Source organism: Cetorhinus maximus, chromosome 16 (genome assembly GCF_964194155.1).
Source record: "Cetorhinus maximus chromosome 16, sCetMax3.hap1.1, whole genome shotgun sequence".
Lineage (NCBI taxonomy): Eukaryota > Metazoa > Chordata > Chondrichthyes > Lamniformes > Cetorhinidae > Cetorhinus > Cetorhinus maximus.
Window position 1 is genome coordinate 21,502,496 of NC_135894.1, and position 25,081 is coordinate 21,527,576.

Consider the following 25,081-nt stretch of genomic DNA (forward strand, 5'->3'; position numbering starts at 1 on the left):
AGTTATGAAAGTTTCATATCAGTTTATTGACCTCTCTGTAGATTGACCCTTGGCCCCTGCCAACTGTCTTGCTGCAGTTTAAATTAATCGTGTCTGTAAAACACATCAAAGCAGATTTTCAGTCATTAAGATGTTTACCAGGAAAGTAAACGATACAGATTTTAAAATGGCGATTTTAGAGACTTTAATATAATCATTAAAGTGTAGGCATTGAAAATATGAATATATAAGTCAAAGTCAAAGCCCTGCCCAGGAGGAGTTACCGCTATTTCCCTCCCCCGGGCCACAGTCCGCTCTCTCTCCGCTTCCCCGGCGCCTACGCGCACACTTTATGTTCCGTTTTCTGGGGACAAAAGCCGCCGCCGCCCGAGCCCGATTCCCCGGTAGGTATCGGCAAGGGAGGGGAGGGAGCCGGGATACTCGGCCCCGGTTTTTGCCGCTGGGAAGTGGAGCGGGTACAGCTTTAGGTTTCGGTGGCGGAGAGCCTGAGTCTCAGGCCGGAATCCTGAACCGAGTTTGTTGGGGAGGAGAGAGACTGCGTTATACCCTTCAGGGGGGGAGGGGGAGTGATATCCCCGGGGGGGGGGGGGGGGGTGGGGAGTGATATCCCCGGGGGGGGAGGAGTGATATCCCCGGGGTGGGGGGGGGGAGGAGTGATATCCCCGGGGGGGGGGGGGGGGAGGAGTGATATCCCGGGGGGGGGGGGGGGGGGAGGAGTGATATCCCCGGGGTGGGGGTGGGGGTGGGGGGGGGGGGGGGAGGAGTGATATCCCTGGGGTGGGGGGGGGGGGGGGGGGAGGAGTGATATCCCCGGGGTGGGGGTGGGGGGTGGGGGGTGGGGGGGGGGGGGGAGGAGTGATATCCCCGGGGTGGGGGTGGGGGGGGGGAGGAGTGATATCCCCGGGGTGGGGGGGGAGGAGTGATATCCCCGGGGTGGAGTGGGGGGGGGGGAGGAGTGATATCCCCGGGGGGGGGGGGGAGGAGTGATATCCCCGGGGTTGGGGGGGGGGGGGGAGGAGTGATATCCCCGGGGGGGGGGGGGGGGGGAGGAGTGATATCCCCGGGGTTGGGGGGGGGGGGGAGGAGTGATATCCCCGGGGTGGGGGGGGGAGGAGTGATATCCCCGGGGTGGGGAGGAGTGATATCCCCGGGGTGGGGGGGGGGGAGGAGTGATATCCCCGGGGTGGGGGGGGGGGGGGGGGGAGGAGTGATATCCCCGGGGTGGGGGGGGGGAGGGGGGGGGGAGGGGAGGAGTGATATCCCCGGGGTGGGGGGAGAGGAGTGATATCCCCGGGGTGGGGGGGGGAGTGATATCCCCGGGGTGGGGGGGGGAGTGATATCCCCGGGGTGGGGGGGGGAGTGATATCCCCGGGGTGGGGGGGGGAGTGATATCCCCGGGGTGGGGGGGGGAGGAGTGATATCCCCGGGGTGGGGGTGGGGGGGGGGGAGGAGTGATATCCCCGGGGTGGGGGGGAGGAGTGATATCCCCGGGGTGGGGGTGGGGGGGGGGGGGGGGAGGAGTGATATCCCCGGGGTGGGGGTGGGGGGGGGGGGGAGGAGTGATATCCCCGGGGTGGGGGGGGGGGGGAGGGAGTGATATCCCCGGGTGGGGTGGGAGGAGTGATATCCCCGGGGTGGGGGGGGGGAGGAGTGATATCCCCGGGGTGGGGGGGGGAGGAGTGATATCCCCGGGGTGGGGGGGGGGGAGGAGTGATATCCCCTGGGGGGGGGGGGGGGGGGGGAGTGATATCCCCGGGGTTGGGGGGGGGGGGGAGGAGTGATATCCCCGGGGTGGGGGGGGGGGGAGGAGTGATAGTCCCCGGGGGTGGGGGGGGGGGGGAGTGATATCCCCGGGGTGGGGGGGGGGAGAGGAGTGATATCCCCTGGGGGTGGGGGGGGGGGGGGGGGGAGTGACCCCCCCCCCCCCCAGTCTGATCCTGGTTAGTTTACTTGGTGCTTCCAATGTTGAGGAAAGGTTTCTGAGAACGAGGGCCCCGCTTGGCCAACAATTCAGGGATTTTGATTAGACAGAATGACTTGCATTTATATAGCGCCTTTCAGATAAAACTCGGCCAAAAACAAGCCATGAGGGACTTTTTGAAGTGCAGTCACTGTTGTAATGTAGAAAACGCTGTAGCCCATTTTCACACAGCAAACTCCCCCAAACAGCAATGTGATAATGACCAGATAATCTGTTTCTGTGTTGATTGAGGAAGGAGAACTCCCTGCTTTTCCTCAAAACTGTAGCATTGGATCTTTTGTGTCCAACTGGGAAAGAAGTAATCCTCAGTTTAATATCACATCCAAAAGGCAGCGCTTCCTCAGTACTGCACTGAAGAGTCTGCTGTGTTTTATTCTCAAATCTTTTGAGTGAGACCTAAACCCATAACCTCCCATCCCAGGTAGTGTTGCCAATCCTCCTGGAACTAAACATTAATCTTCTGCAAACATCTCAGGAGAATTTTAAAAAATTTATTTTTACACAGCAAATGGGTGTCACTGGCTAGACAACCTTTTATTGCCCATTTCTAAGTGCCTATGAAAAGGTGGTGGTGAACCACTGCAGTTGAGGTAGTGTAGGTACACCCACAATGCTGTTAAGAAGGGAGTTGCAAGATTTTTACCCAGTGATAATGAAGGAACAGTGATATAGTTCCAAGTCAGGATGGTGTGTGGCTTGGAGGGAAACTTGTAGGTGATGTTGCCATACATCTGCTACCCTTGTCCTTCTTGGTGGTTTTCGAAATTACTTTGGAGAAGAGCCCTTGGTGAGTTACTATATTGCACCTTGTAAATGGTACACAATACTGCCACTGTATATTGGTGGTGGAGGGAGTGAATGTTTTAAGGTGATGGATGGGGTGCCAGTCAAACGGGCTGCTTTATCCTGGATGGTGTCAAGCTTCTTGAGTGCTGTTAGAGCTGCACTCATCCAGGCAAGTGGAGAGTATTCCATTACATTACTAACTTGTGCCTTGTAGATGGTGAACAGGCTTTGGGGAGTCAAGAGGTAAGTTACTCGCCACAGAATTCCCAGCCTCTAACCTGTTCTTGTAGCCATAGTATTTATATGTCTGGTCCAGTTAAGGTTCTGGTCAACCCCCAGCATGTTGATAGTGGGAGATTTAGCAATGATAATGCTGTTGATTGTCAAGGGGAGATGGTTAGATTCTCTCTTTTGGAGATGGTCATTGCCTGGCACTTGTTGGCACGAATGTTACTTGCCACTTATCAGCCCAAGCCTGAATGTTGTCCAGGCCTTGCTGCATGTGGATACAGACTACTTCAGCATCTGAGGAGTCATGAATGGTGCTGAACATTGTGCAATCTTCAGCAAACATTCCCACTTCTGACCTTACAATGGAAGGAAGGTCATTGATGAAGCAGCTGAGGAACTCTTGCAGTGATATCATGGAACTGAGATGTTTGACCTCCTACAACCACAGCTGTCTTCCTTTGTGCTACATATGATTCCAACCTATGGAGAGTTTTACCCCTGATTCCCATTGATTCCAGTTATGCTAGGGCTCCTTGATACCACACTCGGTCAAATGCTGTCTTGATCTCAAAGGCAATCACTCCCACCTCACCTCTTGAGTTCAACTCTTTTGTTCATGTTCAAACCAAGGCTGTAATGAGGTCAGGAGCTGTGTGGCCCTGACGGAACCCAAACTGAGTCAGTGAGAAGGTCATTGCTGAGTAAGTTCCGCTTGATAACCCTGTCGACGACACCTTCCATCACTTTGCTGATGATCGAGAGTAGACTGATGGGCCGGTAATTGGCTGGGTTGGATTTGTCCTGCTTTTTGTGGACAGGATATAACCTGAGTAATTCTCCACATTGTTGGGTAGATGCCAGTGTTGTAGTTGTATTGGAACAGCTTGGCTAGGGGAATAGCAAGTTCTGGAGTCTTCAGTACTATTGCCGGAATATTGTTAGGGCCCATAGCCTTTGCACTATCCAGTGCCTTCAGCCACTTTTTAATATCACATGGAATCAGTCAAATTGGCTGAAGACTGGCATCTGTGATGCTGGGGTCCTTGGAAGGAGGCCGAAATTAATCATTTACTCAGCACTTCTGGCTGAAGATTGTTGCAAATGCTTCAGCCTTATCTTTTTCACTGTTGTGCTGGGCTCCCCCACCATTGAGGTTGGGGATATTGTGGAGCTGCCTCCTCCTCCAGTTAGTTGTTTGATTGTCCACCACCACCATTCACAACTGGCGGCAGGACTGCAGAACTTAGTTCTGACTCATTGGTTGTGGAATCGCTTATTTCTGTCTATCACTTGCTACTTAAGCTGTTTGGCACGCAAGTTGTTCTGTGTCGTAGCTTCACCAGGTTGATAACTCATTTTTAGGTATGCCTGGTGCTGTTCCTGGCATGCCCTCCTGTATTCTTCATTGAAACAGGGTTGATGCCCCTCCTTGATGGTAATGGTAGAGTGGGGGATATGCTGGACCATGAGGTTACAGATTGTGTTCGAGTACAGCTCTGCTGCTGCTGATAGCCCACAGCGCCTCATGGATGCCCAGTTTTGAGTTGCTATATCTGTTTGAAATCTATCCAATTTAGCACGGTGGTAGTGCCACACAACACGATGGAGGGTATCCTTAATGTGAAGATAGAACTTTGTCTGCACAAGGACTGCGTGGACTTCACTCCTACCAATACTGTGATGCATTTGCAACAGCTAGATTGGTGAGGACTCGGTCAAGTCGGTTTTTCCCTTTTGTTGGTTCCCTCACCACTTGCCACAGACCCAGTCTAGCAACTAAGTCCTTTAGGACTCGCCCAGCTCAGTCTGTAGTGGTGCTACCAAACCAATCTTGGTGATGAAGATTGAAGTTCCCTACCCAGAGTACATTCTGTGCCCTTGCCACCCTCAGTACTTCCTCCAAGTGGTGTTCAACATGGAGGAGTATTGATTCATTAGCTGAGGGGGTGGTAGGTGTTAATCAGCAGGATGTTTCCTTGCCCATGTTTGACTTCAAGCCACGGACTTCACGGGTTTGGGTGTTGATGTTGAGGACTCCCAGAGCAACTCCCTCCCAACCGTATACCACTGTGCTGCTACCTCTGGTGGGCCTGCCCTGTCGGTGGGACAGGACGCACCCAGGAATGGTGAGCATACAAGTTTAGCAGGTAATAGGGAAGGCAAATGGAATGTTGGCCTTTATTTCAAAGGGAATGGAGTATAAAAATAGGGAAGTCTTGCTAATACAAGGCACAAGTTAGACCACACCTAGAATACTGTGAACAGTGTTGGTCTCCTTATCTAAGGAGAGATGTACTGGCATTGGAGGCAGTCCAGAGAAGGTTCACCAGGTTGATCCCTGGGTATGGAGGGATTTTCTTATGGGGAGAGGTTGAGTAGGTTGGACCTGTACTCATTGGAGTTTAGAAGAATGAGAGGCAACTGTATTGAAACATATAAGATTCTTAGGGGGCTTGACAGGGTAGATGCTGAGAGGTTGTTTCCCTTTGTGGGAGGGTCTAGGACCAGAGGGCATAATCTCAGAGAATGGGGTTGCCCATTTAGGAAAGAGATGGGGAGGAATTTCTTCTCTGAGGGTAGTGAATCTTTGGAATTCTTTACTGCAGAGGGATGTAGAGGCTGGATTGTTAAGTATATTCAAGGCTGAGGTAGACAGATTTTTAATCAGTAAGGGAATCAAGGGTTATGGGGAAAAGGCAGGAAAATGGAGTTGAGGATTATCAGATCAGCCATGATCTCATTGCATGGCAGAGTAGATTCGATGGGCCGAATGGCCTACTTTTGCTCCAATGTCTTATGGTCTTATGGATGGTGGTGTCAGGTACATTGTAAGGTATGATTCCATGAATGTGACTGTCAGGCTGTTGCTTGACTAATCTTGGGACTAGCCCCCAGATGTTAGTAAGGAGAACTTTGTAGGGTTGACACGGTTGGGTTTGCCATTGCCATTTCTGGTGCCTAGGTCGATTCTATGTCTATTTTCATTCCTTTTTTACTTCTCTGTAGCGGTTTGATACAACTGAGTGACTTGCTAGGCCATTTCAATGTATTTTTAAAAAAGCCACCAAGCACATATCCAGAACTCAAAACCACCCTGGGCCAGCTTGAACTTGGCAAAAGGTGACCTTGGGGATGGGAGGGATGTGCTAACTTCTGTGAAGAGCAAGAATGACCAACAGAAATTCAGATCTTCCAATACCTGAAAATAATTTTGTTTAAGTGGGTTAATCATTTTGTTTAAGTGGGTTAATCATTGCTGTGGGCCTGGAGTCATATGTAGGCCAGACCAGGTAATAACAGGAGATTTCCTTGCTAAAGACATCAGTGAACCAGATGGATTTTTACAACAATCAACAATGATTTCATGGCCATCATTACTGAGACATTTTTGGGATATTATCATAAATTGCTACATTAGTCATAAAAATACTGATGGCAGAAGGAAAAAGGCAATTTGGATGGTCCTTTGCTCTCAATCAGGTAATAGACTATTTGTTTTCCAGTTGACCTGGCAAGGTCATGGCATGGATCTGTCAGATGACCAATAGCAGAGGTGGGATGGTTGTTGTTAGATCATGTGACATCTCCAGAAATATGTCCAGCCAACATTGGCAACCCCAGCCTCATTGTGCATCAAACAGAACAATCAACCAAGGAGCAAGGTGATAAGATAGGTACGTGTAGATTTAAGGTGCAGCTGATTGCCTTGAATTGATTAGAAAGTTTTGAATCCATTCTTAGATGGACAAGATGGAGATAACATTGGTTTATACTGCATATTACTGGCAACAATCATCCTTTAAGTGTTGATCAACCTACTTAAAAACCGTTTGCAGGCATTGGAAGATCTGAATTTCTGTTGATCGTTCTTGCTGTTCATAAAAGTTAGCACATCTTCCCTACCACCACCCCACAAATCCTGCTCTCCCCGCCCGCCCGCCCCCACACACACACACACAGCGCCCCCCCCCACCCACCCCGCCAGGTCAGTTGAACATAAAAACTAGGAGTAGGCATTTCAGCCCCTCGAGCCTGCCCCGCCATTCAATACAATCATGGCTGATCTCATTTTGGCCTCAACCCCAATTTCCCGCCCTCTCCCCATAACCTTTCAACTTGTTACTAATTGAAGATCTGTCTGTCTCATCCTTAAATTTATTCAGCGTCCCAGCATCCACTGCACTCTGAGGTAGTGAATTCCACAGATTCATGACCCTTTGAGAAAAGTAATTCCTCCTCATCTCTGATTTAAATCTACTGCCCCTTAGCCTAAAACTATGGCCCCTCGTTCTAGAATGCCCCACAAGAGGAAACATCTGCTCCACGTCTACTTTGTCTATCCCATCTAGCATTTTATACACCTCAATTAGATCTCCTCTCATCCTTCTAAACTCTAGTGAGTATAGGCCCAAACTGCTCAATCTCTCCTCATAAGACAAGCCCCGCATCTCTGGAATCAATCTAGTGAACCTCCTCTGAACCACCTCCAATGCAACTACATCCTTCCTCAAGGGGACCAAAACTGTGCACAGTACTCCAGGTGCGATCTCACCCAATGCCTTGTACAGTTGCAACAACACTTCCCTATTTTTACACTCTTCCTTTAGCAATAAATGCCAAAATTCCATTTGCCTTCCTTATTACCTGCTGTACCTGTATTCTAGCTTTCAGCGATTCATGCGCAAGGACACCCAGATCCTTCTGCACTGAAGCATTCTGAAGTTTCTCTCCATTTAAATAATAAATTGTTACCTTTTGCCAAGTTCAAGCTGACTCAGGGTGGTTTTGATTTCTGGATATGTGCTTGATTTTTTAAAAATAAATTGATAATTGAATGTAGGAACTAATATATATGGACAACAAAGGCACAGAATTATGTGGACTTCTGTTTCGAAAAGAAAAATCTATCTGATGTCTGCTTTAAAATTTTCGGTTGCCTACTCAAAAACCAGATCATCTTGCAGCCAGTCCTTGTATTCAACTGACCATCCTCTGCCATTTCTGTCACCTTCAGCATGATGCCACCACCAAATACACCTTCCTTTCCCATCCTCTTTCAGGATTCCGAAGGTCTATTCCCTCCCTGACTCCCTAATCCACTCCTCAGTCACCCCCAACATCCTCTCCCTTTCCCACGGCACCTTTCCATACAAGCACAGGAGAAGTAATACATGCCCTTTTACCCTTTCACTCAACAAGGCTTCCAGGTGAAACAATGATTTATGTGTACTTTTAATTCAGTATACTGTATTCGCTGCTCACAGTGTGGTCTGCTGTACGCTCAGGAGACCAAATTGCAGATTGGGCAACTGCTTCGCAGAGTACCTCCATTCATTCTGGCCCTGATTTTTCCAGTTGCCTGTTATTTTAATTCTTCACTTGCTCCCACTCTGACCTCTCTGTCCTCTGCCTCCAGTAGTGTTCCATTAGAGCTCAACGTAAGCTTAAGGAAAAGCTCCTCATCATCTTTCAGTTAGGCACTTTACAGCCTTCTGGATTCGACATTGGGTTCAACAATTTCAGACCATAATCTCTACCCCCATTTTGTTTCCGATGTTTTTGCTGGCTTTGGTTTTACACTTTTTTTCTCTGTTTTGAAATGATTCTGCCATTCACACCTCCCCTAGACATATCCTTTGTTCCTTTGCTTGTTCTATTACCACTTCCTTTGGTCTTACACCACCAACCCTTTGCCATTTCATCTCTCCTATCTTCCATCCAATCACAAGCCTTCTTTTTTGTTATTTTTACACACACCAAACCTCAGCTTACCATCTCAAATCATGGTCAGCACCTGCTTCAATACTGCACCCAAGTGTTAGCCTCGATTATAAACTCAAAACCCTCCTGACCCAGAACTGAAAGTGCTACCGGTTAAATCTTAGCGCGTTGTCATTGTGTAAGCTGCATTTATATTTGTGCAAAAGTTTAGTTGTCTTTTTTAAAAAAAAATTGTTTTATTAGTGAAGAAAATGATGCTGACTCAAATTTCAAGTGCCAAGTGCTTTGAAGGATATCAGAAAGTGTATGAACATGAAAGGTGAGTGAGTATAATCAGCCACAGCAACAAACTTTCTTTTTTTCCTGTTTATTACCCAGATTCCTTTCTGTTATATAAGGTAGCAAGTATTTTATTTCAATGCTGGTTAAGGTAAGCAGTGGTAATATTATGACCCAAAAAATAGAATTACATAGAATTTACAGCTCAGAAACAGGCATGTTAGCTGATCTAGCTAGTGGCTGAATATTGGGCTATGTGACTGGTGTTTATGGTCCAGATGTGTCTCCATACAACCATAGAAAAGTTACAGCACAGAAGGAGGCTATTCGGCCCATCTTGTCCATGCCAGCCCGAAGACACCCAGGTGCCCTTTCTAATCCCACCTTACTTCACCTAACCCTATCGCCAAATCCTCTTCATTTCTCCATCTTATCTAGCTTCCATTTAAATTAATCTATGATGTTTGCCTCAGCTACTCCATGTGGACGAGCGTTCCGCATTCTAATCACTCTCTGGGTAAAGAGGTTTCTCCTGAATTCTTTATTGGATTTATTAGTGACAATCTTATATTGATGGCCCACAGTTTTGGATTCCCCACACCTACACTCAAGTATTTTTTTTCTACATTTGCCCTGTCAAATCCTTCATACTTGTGAAGATCAGCATTAGGTCATCCCTCAGCCTTCTCTTTTCCACAGAAAAGAGCCCCAGCCTGCTGAGTCTTTCCTGTTAGTTATAACCTTTCAGTTCTGGTATCACCCTTGTGAAACTTTCGTATACCTTCTCAGTGCTTCTATATCCTTTATGTAATGTGGAGACCAGAACTGTGCATAGTACTCAAAGTGTGGTTTAACCATGGTTCGATACAGGTTTAATATAACTTCTCTGTTTTTCAATTTTATTCTCCAGAAATAAACCCTAGTTTTTTTGTTTGCATTTTTTATTATCTTGGTAATTTGTGTTGCTACTCCAGATGATTTATGTACTCCTTTGCACTCCTAGATCCTTTTGCTCCCCTACTGCATATAGATTCTTCTTTTCCAAGGAGTATAGTCCTCCATGTTCTTCCTACTCAAATGCACCACCTCACATTTATCTGTACTGAAATTCATTCGTCATTTATACAACACCCATTCTACAAGTTTATTAATATTGTCTGTCTTGTATTTTGTCCCAGTCTTCTTCAGTATTAACTACCTCCCAATTTAATCTCATTGGAAAATTTTGAAGTTGCCCTTCTAATTTCACAAGTTCTAATCATTTATGTATTTTGTAGCCACTAAATTAAAGTACGCCAGTTGCCCAATAACATTTTTCTACATATCTTAGAATGCTAAAATAGATTTTAAATGTTCTTATTGATTAATTTAATGCCTCTATTCAAGAAAGGAAGGAGACAGAAAGCAGGAAACCGCAGGCCAGTTAGCTTAACATCTGTTGTTGGTAATTGCTGGAATCTATTATTAAGGAGGTTTTGGCAGGTTGCTTAGAAAATCTCAATCAAGCATAATCAACATGTTTTTGTGAAAGGGAAATCATGTTTGACTAATTTATTGGAGCTCTTTGAGGAAGTAACAAGCAGCATGGATAAAGGGGAGCCTGTGGATCTGCTGTACTTAGATTTCCAGAAGGCATTTGACAAGGTGCCACATCAAAGGCTACTACACTATATAAGAGCTTATGGTGTAGGGGGTAACATATTAGCATGGATGGAGTATCGGTTAGCTAACAGGAAGCAGAGAGTAGGGATAAATGGATCATTTTCAGGTTGGCAAGGTGTAATGAATGGAGTGCCACAGGGATCAGTGCTGGGGCCTCAACTATTTACAATTTATACCAGTGACTAGAATGAAGGGATGGAATGTATGGTTGCTAAGTTTGTTGATGACACAATGATAGGTAGGAAAGTAAGTTGCGAAGAGGACATAAGGAGTCTGCAAAGGGACATAGGTTAAGTGAGTGGGCAAAAAATTGGCAGCTGGAGTATAATGTGGGGAAAATGTGAAGTTCTCCATTTTGGCAGGAAAAAAAAGAAAAACAGCATATTATTTAAATAGAGAGATGTTGTAGAACTAGGAGGTACAGTGGGATCTGGGTGTCCTGGTAAGTGAATCAGGAAAAGTTAGTATGCAGGTACAACAAGTGATTAGGAAGGCAAATAAAATGTTGTCATTTATTGCAAAGAGAATGGGATATAAAAGTAGGCATGTTTTGTTCCAGTTGTACAGAACTCTAGTGAGACCACATCTAGAGTACTGTGTACGTTTTGGTCTCCTTATTTAAGAAAGGATATAAATGCATTAGAAGCAGTTCAGAGAAGGTTCACTCGACTGGTACCTGGAATGCGGGGTGGGGGGCATTATCTCATGAGGAAAGGTTGGGCAGGCTGGGCATGTGTCCATTGGAGTTTTGAAGTTTGAGTGGTGATCTTATTGAAATGTATGAGATCCTGAGGGGACTTGACAGGGTGGATGCTGAAAGGATGTTTCCCCTTGTGGGAGAGACTAGAACTAGGGAACACAGTTTCTCAATTAGAGGCCTCCCATTTAAGCTGGAGATGAGAATAACATTTTTTCTGAGGGCTGTGAATCTTTGGAACTCTTCCCCAGAAAGTGGTGGAGCAGAGTCAATGAATATTTTTAAGGCAGTTGGAGATAGGTTCTTGACTAACAAGGGAGTCAAAGGTTATTGGGGGTAGGTGGAATGTGGAGTTAAGGTCACAATATCATCAGCCATCATCTTATTGAATGGTGGAGCAGGCTTGAGGGGCCAAATAGACTACTCCTGCTCCTAATTCGTATGTTATGTTCATAAAAATTATCTACATATACTTTGATATTGAATAATTGTAGCCCAACAAGGAAGAATGCACTTCCAAAGGTTATTACAGCTCTCTTGATGGCTGTTCAGACTTATGTAGTAACCAGCCAAGCCACACAAGCCAAGGAGGTCCCACATTCAATCCTCTGAGGTTGCTGATCAAAGTCAGTGGATGGGGGAGGGGGAGGGCCGGGGGAAGGTGTAGGGATGAGTTCATTTCAGTGCCTTTAGGGTTGTGGAGGGAGGAAAAAGATCGGCTCGGATTTTTACACTGACCATAATTCTACTGGTAGTGCACATCGACATTGGACAAGGACAGCTTCTATTTGTTTTATTTTGTCCTGGCTGTGACATTGGCTTGTTTGGTACATCATTGATATCAGATCAAGCCCATGGCCAAAAATGTGGCTGTGGGACAACTATATGTAGAGAAAGAAAAACTTCCATTGCTATAAAGCCTGTCACAGCCTAAAGATAACCCAAAAACTTTACAGCCAATTACATTTTTGAAGTGTAGTCACTGTTCTAACGTAGGTATGTCTCTAATCCACCTGACCGTAATCAGAACACGGAGTCGCCGGTATTATCAAGGATCATGTTTCCCTTTTCTAAATATAGTAACACCTGAGACATTTCCAGAATGGGTGCTTCAATTCCCCAGTGTATGGAGGACAGATACTTCTAAGTCTACTTGGATGCTCCAAAATCAGATTAAAACATTTTTAAAAATTATTAATTGGGGGTTTTTGTTTTACATATGTGATTATACAACCTTGAGTATATCTAGCCAGGATATGCCTTTTCAATCCATTTCCAGAACAAATGTTTAGACAATCCTTGCCTGTAGAAACTAGAAATTTGACATACTAAATCAGCTCAATGCATTGGAACAAATTGAATCATGGCCATTATTTTCATCAACCATCCAGCCTGGAGGGGCAGACAGTGGAAGTTATTCTTCTGCTACATAATAGCTCTGAATTTAAAATATTTTAGAACCAGCAAAACCGTATCTAGGCTTCAGGTATAAATTTTGCATTGTCCCTGTCCTGAACTCCCTATCTTATGAATGCTCCCTGGCCACTCCACCCCATCCAACATTGGACTTTGACAGTACAATCCTCTGGAAGACTCATTTTTCTTGGACCTGATGTTTCCCACAAGATTTAAATTCTATTATGTAGCTCTGTTTCTCAGTCTACAACATCCTTAGTACCGAATATTGTTAATATATTATGTCATTTTAATAATTGCTTGCAAAATATTGTCTCCATTTTAATCTTTCATAGTCAACTGTAGGACAATGTCCTCATCATTGGTTTACAAGTTGAGTGATCAATAGATATGATACAGATGCAGTGGAGAGATAATTTTAATTTGACTACAAATCTAATGTGCTGTCTTCTCTCTGACCAGTATCGCAGTCTCCATCACTGCTTCTAATGGTGCATGATATTGCAGTATAAATAAGAACCTTTAGAATGACTCCTGGGCTCAAACTTTGTTTAAGAAAATGACCTTAGCAGTTACAATAGAGCATTTTCAGCATGCTATATGAGGAATATTTAACAGAATTTCAGCAAAATTTGACTGGGTGGCGAATCATTTGATTTAGCTGTAGCGAGAGTTTTATGCAGCTAAAGTCTCAGCCCTCTATGCGGCATATTGAACACAAGAAACAGGAGCAGGAGTAGACCCTGTAGCCTGTCGAGCCTGCTCTGCCATTCAGTATGATCATGCTGATCTTGCGTTTCAATTCCACTTTCCCACCCATTCCTATATCTCTTAATTCCCTGAAGGACCAAACATCTGTCTGTCTCGGCTTTAAATATAGTCAATGATGGAGCCTCCACAGCCCTCTAGGATAGAAAATTCCAAAGATTCACAACCCTTTGAGTGAAGAATTTCTCCTCATCTCTCAGCTGTAAATGATCATTCCCTTATCCTGAGACTGTGCCCTCCTGTTCAGGATTTCCCCAGCCAGCGGAAACAACCTCTGTGTCTACCCTGTCAAGCCCCTTCAGAATCTTGTATGTTTCAATTAGGTCAATTCTTCTGAACTTCAGCGAATATAGGCCCAATTTACTCAGCTTCCCATCATAGGACAACCCTATTATTCCAGGGATCAATTTAGTGAACCTTCACTGTACCACTTCCTTAAATATGGAGACTAACATTGCACACACTATTCCAGGCATGGTCTCACCATAGCCCTGTACAATTCTTCATCCCTGTACCCCAATTCCCTTGCAATAAAGGCCAACATGTATTGGCCTTTGTAATTGCTTGATGTATCTGCATGCTAACTTTCTGAGCTCCATCTACGAGCGCAGCCAAATCTTACTGAACATCAACATTTACAAGTTTCACACCTTTTAGGATTCCATACACAGAAATCAGTAATAGCTAGTGGGCATGCACAAAAATAAAGGGTTAATGGAATCTTCACCTTATCTCGAGGCGGGGCTGGAACACAAAGGGGCGAAAGCTTTTCTACTGTTATATAAAGCTTTGGTTAAACAGTCTTTGGGGTACTGAGTTCAGATGTGGGCACCACACCTCAGGAAGTTCTTGGCCTTGGAGGGTTTTCAGCAGAATGATACCAGGGTCAAAAGGGTTAATTTATGAGGTATTAGTTGGATAGACTTGGCTTGTATTCCCTTGAATACAGAAGATTAAGGGGTGATCTAATTGAGGTGATTAGGATGATTAAAGGATTTGTTAGGGTAGATAGCGAGAAATTATTTCCTCTGTGGGTAGTTCAGAATAGGAGGTTCAACCTTAAAATTAGAGTTAGCCTGTTCAGGGTGATGTCAGGAAGCACTTCTTCATACAAAGGGTGATGGAAATCTGCAACCCTTTCTCCCAAAAAGCTGGTGAGGCAGGGGATCCATTGGAAATTGCAGATCAGAGATTGATAGCTTTACTTTTAGGCAAGGATATTAAGGATTGTGGAACAAGGGCAGGTAAATAGAGTTAAGATACAGATTGACAATGATTTAACTGAATGGTGAAACAGGCTTTAGGGGCTGAATGACTAACTCCTGTTCGTCTTTACATAGATTTTAAAACAGAAGCTGATTTCTCCACTGTGAAACTTCCTGCAGCATTAAGCTGACTGCTGGGCCAGAATCAACATAAACACTGAGCTTGTAGCTGCAGGCTGAGAGGCTGAGATTGACCACCTTGGTAACACAAGCTTCCCACAGAAATACAATCCCAAATCCATTGACGTTCTACTGACACAAAAAAACTACAGAGCTCTGCATCTCTTGTAATCCTATTAGATTACCAGTCATTCACAATTTTTCAATTGCTTAGAGTGGTTCCTCCAGTCAATAATTTTCACTTGCAGGACAATGCAAAGACAGCTCATAGCCAGGCTAAACTAACCTGTCAGTTTGAGCCAATCCAACTGAACAACACTTAAACAATAAATGTCATAAAATGAATCAACGGAGCAATGGGGTTGAAATTGGTCTGGGCTGAGTAGTGGGTGGGGTTGGTAGAATGAAACAGGCAGTAGCAAATCTGTAGCCCATTTTAAACTTCATCCAATCTTTCTCAAAGAAGTCAATAGGGAAGAAATTTTGGTGGAATCTTAAACAGGCTGCTATCATCTGTTTTGCAACACCACTCCACTGTTCATAGCCTGTGAACTAGAAACTGCCCTATTTATGCCTAATTCTTAGCTTCTGTCCGTTAGCTAGTGCTCTATCCATGATAATATATTACCCCAAACTCCATGAGCCCTTATTTTGTCTATTAACCTTTTGTGTAGCACCTTATCGAATGTGTTTTGGAAATGCAGGTATACTACATGTACTGGTTCCCCTTTATCTATCCTAGTTACATCCTCAAAAAACCCTTATAAATTTGGCAAAGAGGATTTCCCTTTCGTAAAACCATGTTGACTTTGTCTGCTCATACTGTCATCTTCCAAGAGCATTGTTGAGATTTCCTTAATAATAGATTCTAGCACTTTCCTGATGACTAATGTCAGGCTAACTGGCCTGTAGTTCCCTGTTTTCTCTCCCTGCTTTCTTGAATAGTGGAGTTGCATTTGCTAACTTCCAATCTGCTGGGACTGTTCCAGAATGTTGGTAATTTTAGAAAATCATAACCAGCCAATCCACTATCTCCACAGAACCTGGGATGTCGTTCATCATATCCTTGGGATTTGTCTGATTTTACTCCCTCTTTTTGTTTTTGACTCTAATTGATCCAGAATTGCATAAGTTCAGATATGCCTCAGTGGAGCCTTTTGTGAAATGAGTTGTAATCAATGTTTTTAAGTGGGTTGTGATGTATGTGAATTGACTATTCTGAACTGAGAGTGACCAGGTGACCAAAAGATAATACTAGGTGGGCCTTACATATAATTATTTCTCATTTTGAAACTTTTTTTTTTAAAAAAATCCTTTTTAAATGTCCCTTCACACCATAAATCAATTCTTGGCTGAAAGGGTTGTGCCCATTGGACCTGTCCAGCATCCTGGACTTCATCCAATCATCCCTGGTTTTTGTGGAGCATGGCCTTGAGTGGCTGGTTTGGAATTTGTTGCTCATCTCTGATCACTACTCAATCAAGGTAGGTGAGAACAGTGCTTGTGTGAACAGTGTGGCGAAGATCAGAAACCTTGCCCTGGAGCGGTAGATTCACCATTTTTATATTTTCCATATTGATAGGTTGTGTTACCGATTAAAATGTATTTAATTTTTGTTTTGAATGACAGCTCAGAGTTAAAATGCAAGATGCGGTTTGGAATTTATTTGCCTCCAAAAGCACAGCATGTGAACTGCCCTGCGTTATACTGGCTTTCAGGTAACTTATCTCTTATCTCTGAGACTTCCTACATTCCACAATAATTTACTGTGGTCCTAAAAAGATGCCTTTTCGTTATGGGCATAGTGTAACTTCAACAATTTGGAACTGACCCAGTAAGTTGATCACGAGAAAATAAACTATCATATCCCTTTGGTATTTCACTGTAACTTACTTATATATTTGGAGATTCACCAGAGAAACAGGGAAACCATTTTGAAATGAGGTTGCTTGTATGGATTGCTGCCAGGAAGATAAGATGAGCTTAGTGTCTGATGTCTTATATTTTTTCCTTACCTTAAAAAGTAAAGCTTTATTAAATTGATACAATTTCCCGAGGTACAACACATCACATATTGTAGACCCTCTTGAGGTACCAAGGATTCTTCAAAGTACTATACAGGTGTCAGAGATTGATGGGGCTCAACCTATTGCCTGGCAGAGGGATGAAGTGAGAAAGGTGCATTTGGGGCCCTGTCAGGGCAGGGCCATGGGATGGGATGTGGACAGGGTGTATTCTTCATAGGTGTCCAGATGGGCAGTGGAAAGCCAAAGCCTCCTCATTCCTTCCCCATTCCCACCTCATTCCTCCCCAATTCCCAGACGATCTTCAGCCTCTTCATTCCTCCCCCAATCCCAGACAATCCTTGGCCTCCTCATTCCTCCCCCATTCCCCAGCCATGTACATTTACAGTTTCAAAAGTTGTCAATTGTGATGTTTGCAGTTGTCTCATTTTTTGTTATGCCAAGTTGATGTTACAATTTGCATCGAGTGACGAACTATTCGTATTTCTTTTGTCTAAAATGGTGTGGATGTGGGGAAAGTACTGAATGAATGAATAATAAAAAAAAGTATGACCACTGATTTGCCTAGCGTAGGATAACATGTTCCATGAGCATTTTGGTATGAAACTTGGCAGATACCACCTGTGTTGGTGTGGCTGAACATCCACTGAACTTTAGTCATTGTCCAGCCTTGTAAATAAATATTTATTAAATGCAGTGGATGGAGTGAGAGTTCTTTCTGGATGCAATGTAGGGCAGTTTACTGGTTTGAGCAACAATAATGACTCTTGGGTAGGATTTAATGATTGTGGCAGTGGGCCAATCCACCAGTTGGAGAGCTGGTGGCAACCGAGCCACAGCCATTCCGAGCATCCCGACCAGACTTGATGACAATTGGGCATTTGGCTGGTTGGTGGCAGAGTCCTTGATGTCTTCAGAGCAGGTAGCCTGCCTCCAAAAGCTGCCAGCCAATCAGAGGCTGGGAGTTCTTCAGTACCAGCAGCGCCACTGGAAGTGGTGCCCACTGCTGTAGGACCTAGGAACAGGATCTTCATTGAAGCCCTGGAGGAAAGGTAAGCGAAGTGCGCCCAGTGAAGTGGGGGGGGTCAACTTAAAGGGCAGACGGGTGTCTTCCCGTGTGTGTGTCCCTTGCTGCCAGTGGGCTTCCCTATTGGGCACAGGCTGCCCATGCAGGTGGGAAGGCAGTCCTTGGTCCTTCCTGCTCCAGATTTTTTTTTATTCGTTCACGGGATGTGGGCTTCTCTGGCTGGGCCAGCATTTATTGCCCATCCCTAGTTGCCCTTGAGAAGGTGGTGGTGAGCTGTCTTCTTGAACCGCTGCAGTGCATGTGTTATAGGTACACCCAAAGTGTTGTTAGGAAGGGAGTTCCAGGATTTTGACCCAGTGACAGTGAATGAACAGCAATATATTTCCAAGTCAGGGTGGTGAGTGACTTGGAGGGGAACTTCCAGGTGGTGGTGTTCCCCATCTATCTGCTGCCCTTGTCGTTCTACATGGGTTTGGAAGGTGGGGGAGCCGGGAAGGTGACAGGATCTCCACCCTGCATCTTTCTGCCCCATTATACAACCCCCTGCCTCCCGGTTCACTCCCAGGGGAGCATTAAACTCTGCCTGGTGTGTCAAAAATACTGCATTTTGCAATTCTTGCCTCTAAATATTAATTATTCATAAATTAAAAGACTAATAAGAGGAGTCTGTTGTGCAGAATGACCAGTTTCCCATGAACTCCACGAAATAGATCTCTCTGTTCTTGTACTTGGAGCTATAGGATAGTCTGGAAAAAATCTAGTGGCGAGGAATCCACACTGTTACGATTCCTATAGAGAACAATAACTTGTTTTAAAATAAAGCTTTGAACTTCCACTGACACACAACAATATTTCAAATTTTAAAACTTATACTGTAACAAAACTAAAAATAACATTGACTAAACACTATTTCAAAAGGTCACCTTTACTCTAAAATACGGAAAAGATCCCCCATTTAACTTTTACAATGACTGAATATCCCCTTGCTACAGTTATACTTTAGTCTGTCCCTTAAGTAGATGCTTCATCCTCCCGGAACCAGTTCAAAGCTATTCTCAGTTCCTGCAGTTTCTCTTTATTTACTCTATCTAAATCCTTTATGATTTGAAACAGCTCTTATCAAATCTCCTGTTTGCCTTCTCTATTCTATGGAGAACAGCCCCAGCTTCTTCAGCCTGTCTACATCACTGCTTCCAGGGATGATTTACATTCTAGTAAATCTCTTCTGTAGCCTCCCCGATGCCTTCACATCCATCCTGGATTTTATACTTCTTTGCCTCTATAAAGCCTGGGAACCGATATATTTTATTAGCTGCTTTGTTAACCTGTCCTGCCACCCTAAAAGATTTGTGCACAAATAGCCCAGCTCTCCCTAATCTTGCATTCCCTCTAGATAGTACCAGTTAACTTGTATTGTTTGTCTCTCATTCTTCTACCGAAACTTGTCTGTGTTGAAGTTCAACTGCCATGTGTTCACCTGTCTATATCCTCCTGAATTTTATTACTAACTTTCTTGCCTTTTACTATGCTTTCAAGTTTCACACCATTTGCAGATTTTGAAAATGTGCCCATTACCCACAAGCCCAAGTCATTAATATATATCCGAAACAGCAGGTTTTAGTTAGTTGAAGGCCGTAGCACTAGCAGTGGGAGAGGTGCTCAGGAAGCCAGAGTCAGAAGGGGGTGCAATAATAGAGAAGGTTTTGGAGGTAGAATGGAGCAAGGCTATGGAAGGATTTGAAGATGAGAATTTTAAGTTTAAGCTTAATGTTTGGGGACCAGGAGATCAGTGGAGGTAAGTAATAACAGAACTGGTGGATGAACATGGCTTAGTGTGAGGCAGGACATGAGTAGCTGTATTTTGGACAGGTTGCAGTTTTATGGAGCCATTCTGTTGGGATCAGTGCTTTTAAAGAGTAAATGAATTTTATCTCTGGTGCTGTAATTCATTGAGCATAGCTTCTCTCAGGTGGGGCTACAAATGCGTTTGATGTTTTGATCTTTGAATATCATTGCGAAATCAGCAGTATCCTTGACTAGCATTGTAAGTGAATAGGGAATTGTGAAATGCTAAAAACGATGCAAGAAAGTAATTGTTAAAATTTGAGGAAAACTTGGAATTACAGTAAACCTTACAGTTCATTCTTCCCAAGAGGGAGGTGGAATGAAAGGCTGATGGGTAGTAATTCTGTGGCAATAATTCTGTTCCTACTTCTAATGCCACCTCCTTCAGTTTTCCTGGCAAACTGGAGCTCTGGCTGCTAACTCTGATGCATAAATAGAGGGCTAATGAATCCCTTCCATACTGTGGGGAGGTGCGGAAGAGTTTGTATGAGGGTTGGAAAACTGTGAATGTTCCCCTATGCCAACTTGTGAGTAACCCAATGGCTTGTTCAGAACAAGGATCTAGATAGCAATCAACCTGCGGCTCAGGAGAAAATAGTGGGATTCACACACTCTGATTTTAATTCATTTATAATATTACAGGGTGAACTTTTGGCATTCATTGTCACTATGTAGTTTTTGGCAGATTCTGTCTGCTCCAGTCTGCTATAGCAGCTGTCATTGTTTAACAATATTTTTTCATAAATCCTTCAAATGTCTCCTCCTTTGGATTGGCATCTAATTCTTGCACCTCTGTGAAGTACTTGGAACATTTTTACCACCTTGTGTATAATTTTTTCTTGATGAAAGGTCATCTGAAACATTAACTCTGTTTCTCTCTTCACAGATGCTGTCAGACTTCTGAGTATTTCCAGCAACTTCTGTTTTTATTATGTAAATTATTGATCTGCTTTAATAGTTTATAAGCTTTAGGGATGTTAAGTCATGATATTGCACCAAGTAGCTGGCAAATTTATCAAGTGCAAACATTATGATGGGCATCTGTATAATACAATGGTGAATACAGTGTGCATCTTTATACTTTTTAAATGTCTAACGTTTTTGTATCACATACACTAAGAAAACTTTTGTAGAATGGCTAAAATTAGAGTTAACTTATGTTTTTAAATTTTGCAATATTTCTGATTGTGTGGAAACATGTTTAGCAGGTCAAGTCCATTTCTTCCACTGGCACAGTACGCCTTGCATCAGCATAGATTCTGCTACATGGTTTGTTTTTCTACTGGTGTTATTTCTAAAGCTGGACTTTGTCAAGCTAATTTCCATTTGACAAAATGTTCATTAGTAATCATAATAAACTCTGGCTGCATTCAGCACTACATCAAAGCTATGGACAGATGAAGGAAAAGTGTGCCATTCTTAAAAAAATAATAGAGAGAAGGAACTCAAGGAAAGAAACTTGCTGTGGGCAGGATGTTTTTAATATCAACAGCCATGTTGTAATCAAAAGTACCAAAGTAAGCGTCCTTTTAAACCAGTAAAGAAATCCCCTCTCCAAACTACAAAGAAGCCTCACAGAATTTCTTGTTGCTTGTTTATGGCCAAAATGAAATTCATTGATACGAAGGATTACAATACTCGTCTTTTGGACCCAATGTTCAAGTTAGAATGCAGTTTACAATAATAGGAATCTTGAAATGACTTTATTCCTAAGTTTGCACAGCCTGAATCCAAGTTCTGGTGCTTAAAGATTCACAACAAAATATCCAATAATTCAGTGTAAATTGGCAACTCCCTCCAAGATTATAAGGATAATGACTGTTGAAAGTGGAATACTCACAGGGGTAGGTATTGCTGTTTTGAAGTTGAAATGCATTGAGATGTAGGAGTCAGAACTACCAAGAAGTGCAAATCGCAATTGGATTGCCACTCCACTCCTTTTCACATACCCAGGTCAGCTGCACATTTCTCACTTGCTTTTCCGACCCAGGGCCTGATTAGAAATATCCAGCCTACCTGGTTCCTAACGCCTTCCAGTGCAGGGCAGCAACGTTGGGGGAAGTGAAGTCACGCCCCCTTTTTATGGCACTAGCTGCTGTAAATCAGGTAAGTTTAAAGCTCCCAGTGTTTAAATGCACTTTGCAGGGAGAAGGTAGGTGTATAAGGTAAGTGGGTGGTATTGGAGTAAGATGGGTCTGGGGTTAGGGTAGGATGGGCCTGTCGTTAGGGTAGGATGGGTCGGGGGGGCATAGAATGGGTCGGAGTGGGGATAGGATGGGTTGGGGAGGATCAGTTGGGGGTTAGGATGGGTCGGGGTGAGGAGAATGGGTTAGGTCAGGGTAAGTTGGGTCAGGGAGGACATAAAATGGGCCGGAAGGAAGGGAGGATGGTCCAGGTTGGGGAGGGTGGGTCGGATGGTCAGTCGGGGTTGGGGAAGTTGCATTTTGTCCGAACCCAAAAATTTTAAAAATTTTAATGCCTAATATTGACTTCCTCAAAGAGCACAAAAATACTAATAAAAATCTTCCAGTAGGATTTATATAACCAGCTCATTAAATTCAGTGTGGGATCTTGAATAGAATTCTGCACTCATTCCTTGCACCCAGCATTATCCTTAGTCTGTGTTGGTTATTTCTTAACACAAGTGGGCAGCTAAACTATTCAAAATAGAGAAAACTAGGTCAGTCCCTTAAAACCAGAAAAACATAGACTATGATATGCATTCAGCATGAATACTTCAGAGAGGAGCAGGTAATGTTGGGAAGCAGTATCATCCTCAAAACTTGCTCCCATCCGTTAACAATGTGTGTGTGTCCGTCATGGGAGAGCTGTGGGTTTTCTCAGAAGTTATCCCTTCATTCATAGTGTCGGCAGATCAATTGTTGCCGTGAATGACTTTTTAACCTTTGCTTTAACACTAGTGCCATTCTTTTCTTCATCACGATATCTGTGGCAATCAAGTACATTACCCACATATGTTTTTAAATTGGGCAGTTCCTTAAATTGGCCAAAAAACAAAAACCTCCATCCATTTATATTAATATTAATTTTGAAGTTGCTTTATCCACCTTGTATTTTACAACATGGCTTTACATAATTTGAGCCTCAAAGAATCTAATGCCGTCACTGGAAAATAACCGTTCACCGTCATGTTTGGTAGCAACTTTGATTTATTTTTCATAGTTCGGTGCAATTTTGCCACAGCTGCTTTAGTTTTCCACCAGTTTGGTTAGACCTGTTGCTGAATCCCAAAGGTTATACTCTATTCTCTCATTGCTGTTGAATCCCAGGCTTTATTGCTGCATCCTTGCGGTCAAGTGTATTTTTGTGTGAACAACGCAGATTCCTCTCTTACCCAGGCGGTATGCAGAATCTCTTGATAAATATTTAGCATTCAAGGTAGGTTACAGAAAGACAGGTTAAAGTATAGTAAGGAAGAAGGCTTTTATGTTCAAAAAAACTTTCCATCAGAAAATATCTTTGCATCTTTTAGAAATAAAGTCCTGACTGTATCATAGAAATCGTGGGAGACCATTTGGCCCATTACACCCATTTTGATGTCAGTTGTTCAGCTGTCTTGGAGTTATCTACCCTTAATCCATTTTCCTGCTGCTTATCCTTTCCTATTTCTTTTGAAATAATTTTCCAGTTCCCTTTTAAATGCTGCTGTTGTTTCTGCTTTAGCAACCTATGATAAAGCATTCCACGTTCTAATAACCTTCCATGTGTAACCGTATCTTCCTCCTCCACTCTTCTACTGATGATCTTCAGTCTGTGGCCCTTTCTTACCAATTTACCAACCCAGTGGATATAATTTTCACTGTTTATTCTCTCAACCTCACCTATCATTTTGAAGACCTTCATCAGACCCCTTCTAACGTGTCTGTTTCAGTTAAAATTTCCAGTTTTTCTTCATAACTATAATCTCATTCCAGATACCATTTTAGTAGATGTTTACTGCACTCTTTCTTTGGTTCAATTATTATAATAGGCTGCCCAAAATTATATGCAATATTCCATTTGTAGTCTGGCCAATGTTTTATGTGAATTTAACATGAATTTATCCTTGCCCTAACATCAGAAATTCAGCATCCTATTTGCTTTTTTAAGGCCTTTTCTAACCACTCCCCTGTCTTGGAAGATCTTTTTATCTGCAGCCCTGGATCTCTGTGTTCCTCCAACAGGGACCTTGTTGTTTAGGGGTACTTTCTTTAAACTGTACTAAGCTATTTTTTGAAGTACAAACAAATTTGAAAATTCAGTCTTCTAAGCATGAATCCTTTCTGGGTTTTCTGTAGGCTTAACATGCACTGAACAAAACTTCATAACCAAAGCAGCAAGTCAGCAAGCAGCAGCTGAACATGGCATTGTCATTGTAACCCCAGACACCAGTCCTCGTGAGTACTTAATCTTCAAATCATTCCATTCAATTCCACTTGTCTACCCAAAATTAAGATGCACTTCAAGTAATTAAAAAAGTTGTGGTAAAGTAAATTGAGCTGTTTTATATAATATGCTTTCAAGGACAAAAAGAAGCAATTAAAAAGTATTAGGCAGTTTGAGTTTCTGCTAGTTATGGTAAATTGAATATTGAGTATCACCTTTGCCAATGCAGTAGGTCAGAAAATACATCATCCTAATGGTGATAGATCAGTAGAGGTGAAAGCAGTAGCAGCCTTTTATAATTCATTTAATCCACTTTATGTTCTGAGTGGCTTTGTGGGTCGCTGATGTGTTTTGTCACTCCAGGTGGCTGCAATATTCAAGGTGAAGATGAAAGCTGGGACTTTGGTACAGGGGCTGGGTTTTACATAAATGCCACAGAGGACCCTTGGAAGATGAACTACAGGATGCACGCATACATTACAGAGGAGGTACTCTGATCTGTGGCTGCAGTTTTCAGAATTAAAAATGTAATGTTTAATTTTGAAATGAGGTGAACATTTCTCTTGAAGTTGTTTGATTAATCAAGAGTACTATGCAGCTAACTACAGGCTGGCTCCCAGTCATGGTTACATGCTCAGACCGTAATGGATAGCTTTTCGAGGTTCTCGGATGCTTTGGTAGCTGATGGCTAGGCACCAAAGCACTCACGTTCTGAGGAAGGAAAGGCTGTTCAAGCTGAAACACACCCCCCTTTGGTGCTGAATCTTGAGTATTAAATATGAGGAACATAGGGACAAGAGTAGGCCATTCAGCCCCCTCAGATCTCCTCTGCCATTCCATTGCACTATGGTTGACCTGTATCTGAGCTCTATT

The 25,081-nt window shown here is 43.6% G+C and overlaps 1 protein-coding gene across 1 annotated transcript in view; it reads left to right on the forward strand.

The window, feature by feature from the left end:
- Window positions 1-282: 282 nt before the first annotated feature.
- esd (esterase D/formylglutathione hydrolase) overlaps window positions 283-25,081 on the forward strand; it is a 30,410-nt gene continuing 5,611 nt past the window's right edge. Inside the window, exons 1-5 of the mRNA XM_078559476.1 lie at window positions 283-383; window positions 8,963-9,038; window positions 16,556-16,644; window positions 24,121-24,219; window positions 24,572-24,696. Of these exons, the coding sequence (XP_078415602.1) occupies window positions 332-383; window positions 8,963-9,038; window positions 16,556-16,644; window positions 24,121-24,219; window positions 24,572-24,696 (441 nt within the window). The 5' untranslated portion in view covers window positions 283-331. The remainder of the gene's footprint in view (window positions 384-8,962; window positions 9,039-16,555; window positions 16,645-24,120; window positions 24,220-24,571; window positions 24,697-25,081) is intronic.